The 4,995-nt window shown below is 39.1% G+C and overlaps 1 protein-coding gene across 1 annotated transcript; it reads right to left on the bottom strand.

Annotated features, from left to right (window-relative positions):
• Window positions 1-3,104: 3,104 nt before the first annotated feature.
• On the bottom strand, window positions 3,105-4,358 carry LOC121383543 (E3 SUMO-protein ligase ZBED1-like). Its single transcript, XM_041513629.1, has one exon. The coding sequence runs from the start codon at window positions 4,356-4,358 to the stop codon at window positions 3,105-3,107; it is 1,254 nt and encodes a 417-aa protein (XP_041369563.1).
• Window positions 4,359-4,995: the final 637 nt, after the last annotated feature.

Below are 4,995 nucleotides of genomic sequence, written 5' to 3'. Positions count from 1 at the left end.
TTGTCTTTTAATAAATGTTTTATCTTAAACGGGAAAACAGGATTTTTAAGATTTGTGAAAGTGTCATCGTTTATGTTTTCTAATTTGTTTATAAATGATTTAACAGCATTTGTTATTGACGCATATTCCAAGAAATTTGTATTTATATGATATTTTGTTATAAACTGTTCGTATGTTAAAACATCACCTTGTTCGTTTAATAAATCATTAATAAATGTGATAACCATTATTGATATAATGTTTGTATATAAATGGTTTGTTACCTATACATATTTTGCTGTTATTCCAGATATTAATACTTAATATATCATCCACAATTTGTGGGTTTTGAACTTGTTGTATATCTATCCAGCTGGACAGTGTTTCTCTCCAAAACCTATTGCGAATATGTTCTATTTTGCGCGTTAGGAAATAATCACCTTGTTTAATCATGTCTGCCCCTTTAGGTCCTTACCGCGACGCTCTGCTGCCCCTTTAGTTCCCGTCTACTGCCTCGACTGACTGGCGCCATGCAGCCGTTAAAACAACTCCCCCCCCCCCCCCCCCTCAACCTATGCATAGACAACAACACCGTGATATATTGAGGTGTCAAAACAGTTTTAAAAAGAAGGGCTGTCACGTTTAAAAAATTTAGTAAACGTTTACACGATACCTATTAAAGCCGCACACCCTAGTTCCATCCAGCCAAAATAAATTATAATTTGGTTAATCTACAAACCTGTAACACACTTATATCACGTTTTTATCAAATGGAGTGAAAAAGCAGGTTTTATATCGATAAATACCATGGGAATCCCCATGTCCCAATTGCTTGAAATAATTTTGAAAGTTTGTATTCTGATGTCACCGGTAGATGTCGCTCGAAGCACAACAATGCCTACGTCACGACAAATTACACAGACTTGGGGTGCGTTCTTTTCACCTCTCCTGGACATGTTCCAACTGTTCTGTCCTGGTTGTATCCCCTCTCCAGATATCGTAGAACGTAGCAAAATTATTGGTTTTAAGAGTTTGTAACGTTTTCTATTGCGATACTTACTTGTCTGAACTTTATTGTTACTGAAAATGTTCACGAACTGTGAAGAAAAATCTCACAAATGAACAACAACAAATCGGATGTTGATTGCGCGAACCGTGCACGAGAAAACAAACCGAACCAAAATGATAACGGTCACGTGATATACCAACGTCTGTGACATTGAAATGGAAATATCCCCTCTAAAAATAGATTAGACCTTGTCTGCTCAACGGTTTTTTCTCAGACGTGCGTGCGATTTATGAAATACGAAAAATGCATTTTGTGGTATTACAAAAACCAGGATTACCAAAAAACACTTCAGGTGAATGGAAATGTATATTCTAAATAATAAATGGTAAGTAAAGTGCAATTTTATTTGTGAAAAAAATGGGTTTAATAGCGAAAAACAACGCCGTAATGGTTAACAACTAGCCGTAACTAAGGTGTGTCCCTTTAAACGAAACGGTCCTGTTTAACCGCTCTTCGTAGCGTGTCCAGTTTCAACTGGTTCTCCACTGTATGCAGTAACACAAGTGAAGGCGTCGCTTGGAAATGGAGACCAGTTATCGCTTATCACTTCGGCCAATTTCGGTTACCTTCGAGAGTGCGTAAGGCTTTCTGCCAGCAAATAATTTGAAGATACTGAGAGAGGAAACCCGCTTTCGCCACTTTATGGGCTACCCTTTTCGATTAGCAGCAAGGGATATTTTATATGCACCATGCCACAGACAGGATAGTACATAGAATGATACATGCCGCGGTCTTTGTTACACCAACGGGAATCGATCCTAGATCGATCGCGCATCAGGCTTGCGCTGTACCACTGAGCTATGACCCGCTTCCGAGTTCCGATTATCTACAGGAGTCAAGGAGTTGTTTTATTCAATCCATTATTGTTAGAGAAATCAACGCATTGGACCCATTTTCCATAATTTATTGGAATTAGTATGAAGCAATGAACAGAATATAACTATTTTCAGCCATAATATCAACATATGCATAACACAACAACAGAATTCTTCCATTATGCAATGTTCTCAATTTTTCAAATAAAAAGGTGTCAACTAAAATAATGTAACAGTGCAAGAGTAGGTTGCGAATCTGCGACGTTAATATTATATTTTTCCTTGCTAAGAACTAGTTTCAGCCATATTAAATATCAAAAGCACAAGTCAGCACAACATAAAATTATTTTTTCAATTTACTCAATGTTTTCAAGTTTAAAAAAAAAAAAGGTTTCTATGAAAAAATAATGAAACAAGAAGCCGCAAATCTTGGACATTAATAGTTTCAGCAATATTAAATATCAAAAACTGTTTTCATTACACAATGTTTTCAACGCGAAACGTTTCAGTTAAGTCAAACAAACTGGGGTAGAGCAGGCCGAGTCTCGGCGACATCAACAGTTTCATTTGACTCTGGCTCCTGTTTCACAAGGGTGGTGGCGGCAGACTCTTGAACAGCTTTTTCTTGTTGGACATTTTGATCGCGGATTCTCTTATTCAGAAATATAAGCTTGTCGACCGAATCTGAATCGAGAGAAGCACGCAGTTTTGTAACAGTTCCGCCTGCAACTGAGAAAACACGTTCTGAGGGGACGGACGTGGCGGGCACAGACAGAACACGTCTCGCAAGTACAGCTAGTGTTGGATACACCGTTTTATTCAGTCTCCACCAATCAAACGGATTCTCGTTTGTGCTGATTGGCTTCACGGTCATGTAAAAAGCCAACTCCTCACTACTAGACGTGGGAACAATGATCTCACACTCTTCTGTGTTAAAATAAGGCCCGAGCAGGAATGACACTTCATCTTGCGACATTTTAGCATGTTTCAAACAGGGCTCAATTCCATCAGCATCTGCAGAAACTGTAGGCGAAGCGCTCGTGGATGCATCTATTTGGGAGGGGTTGTTTTGATAATCATTGGGAATTTGCAATGCATTCACACCGTACAGAACATTAGCTTTCACAGTTTCTCTTTGCTCATCAGATAGAAATGGCAGATTTTTGTATCTTGGGTCAAGGAAAGTAGCAAGCATAGTAAGGCTGCTCAGTATCTTGTCGTCGTTGAGAGTGTAACGTCTGTCAATGTTTGCGAGTAACTTTTCTTTGAAAGTCGCCACACTGACAGTCAGTGTCTTTTACCAGAAGATTGTGGTTTTTCAAGATATAGAGGATAGGATAGAGTCCACTAATGGTCGGATACTCTTCTGAGCACATGATCCGTGTGGCCATATAGAGTGGCTTCAGTACAGGTATCATCCCCTCTATGATGGTACAGTGACTGTCGATCAGATCGAGTATTCGGGCATCACCTGGACTGTTCATGTTGTGTACGACAGCATAGACAGATAGACGTTGTTCAATCAGTCGTTCAAACATGTCAAATGTCGAGTTCCAACGCGTTGGACAGTCTAATATCAGTGAATGTTCTGGTAAGTGCATTTGTTTTTGGCGGACTTTCAATTCGTTGTTAGCGACAACTGATCGGCGAAAGTATGATACAAGCTTTCTACCAGCGACGATGGTATCTGAAATTGATGGTATGTCATCGAATGCGCCTCTAATTGACAGCTGGAGGGTGTCTCCAAAACACCTTATGTGCATAATTCCATCCATGTGCTCCATACATGCAACCATGTTAGATGCATTGTCAGAGACCAGAGCAGTTACTCCCTCTTTCTCAATACCAAACTCACTGATAACAGCTTTTAGATCTTGAGCTATGTTCATCCCTGTGTGTCGTTCTGTTGTTTGACGTGTTGCTAGTACGCAATTGTGATAGTAAAATTCGTCATCAACAAAATGAGCAGTAACAGTGAGGTATCCCTCGACACCACAGCTTGTCCAGTGGTCACACGTAAGTGCCACCCCGATCTGTTTGTTTAACAAGCGAACCAGTTCTTCTTTCATTTCATCATAACTGATAGATATATATTTAGCAATGGTGGTTTTTCCTGGAACTTTAAATGCTGGGTTTAACGTATTGCAAAAGGTTTTGAAACCAACTCTTTCAACAATACTCATAGGGCGAAGGTCACGAGCGCACATACACGCCAATGCCTCAGTGCATCGTTGCCAGTGTTCTTCTGACATGCTGGTAGCACGTTGGCTGAACGCAGTTATTAGCTTTTGAGAATGGGAGTTGCCGTTCTTGTCATTATTGTCAATGTTAATTAGGGACTTATGCTTGAACTTTAAATGATTCGCCATAGTTCCCGTACTACCCCCTGAGTACGACACTGTCGCTGCACACAGCGAACACTTAGCGCCTGTTTTACCCCCCTGTTCTACAACAGAAAAGAATTTCCATATCGGCGATCTTTTCTTGCCCTCCATTTTGAATAAGGTCTATGGGATAGTGAATGACGTCACGATTCACATTCATCGCTGTCACGGGGATCCTATAATACCCGTAACTGAATAAAACACGATTATCCAAATATCTCTCCTAACTGTATATCTATTAGATCTCTCTGTATCGGGCAGTCCAATACCCGAGTGGCTCGGCTCTAGGTATATCAGAGATACGATCTTACATAAATATTTATATATATAGCACATTTAGTTCACTAGAAAACACAACAAAACACAATACACTTTGGAATCTGTATTAATCTTAAGCTGACAAATATATTTGCCGCAGTTAATTAATTAACAACAACAATAATAATAACAACCCAGAATTAATCACTTAATTAGTTAATCACTAGGTGTCTAGTTTACACAATATTCTAATCACTTCACCGTGATACAACACACACACGTGTGATAATTGAGAAACGCTGCCAGGGGAACTTAATTAATAAAGGAATTACAACTCTATTCCTAACTGGTTAATTTTTAATTAACCCTTAACTACTCATTCAGTAACCTTGTAATACAGAATTAATACTGGTACCTATCACAATAAAGACAATAACCTACAGTTTACCTAGGCCCTCTAGGATGACTGGTTAAGTTTTAATAATTTTAG

The sequence above is a fragment of the Gigantopelta aegis genome, chromosome 10 (genome assembly GCF_016097555.1).
Source record: "Gigantopelta aegis isolate Gae_Host chromosome 10, Gae_host_genome, whole genome shotgun sequence".
Taxonomy (NCBI): Eukaryota; Metazoa; Mollusca; class Gastropoda; order Neomphalida; family Peltospiridae; genus Gigantopelta; species Gigantopelta aegis.
This window is presented reverse-complemented; position numbering and strand designations above follow the sequence as displayed.

Coding starts and splice junctions, on each gene's coding strand:
- LOC121383543 (XM_041513629.1), bottom strand. CDS start 4,358: ATGGAGGGCAAGAAAAGATCGCCGATATGGAAATTCTTTTCTGTTGTA.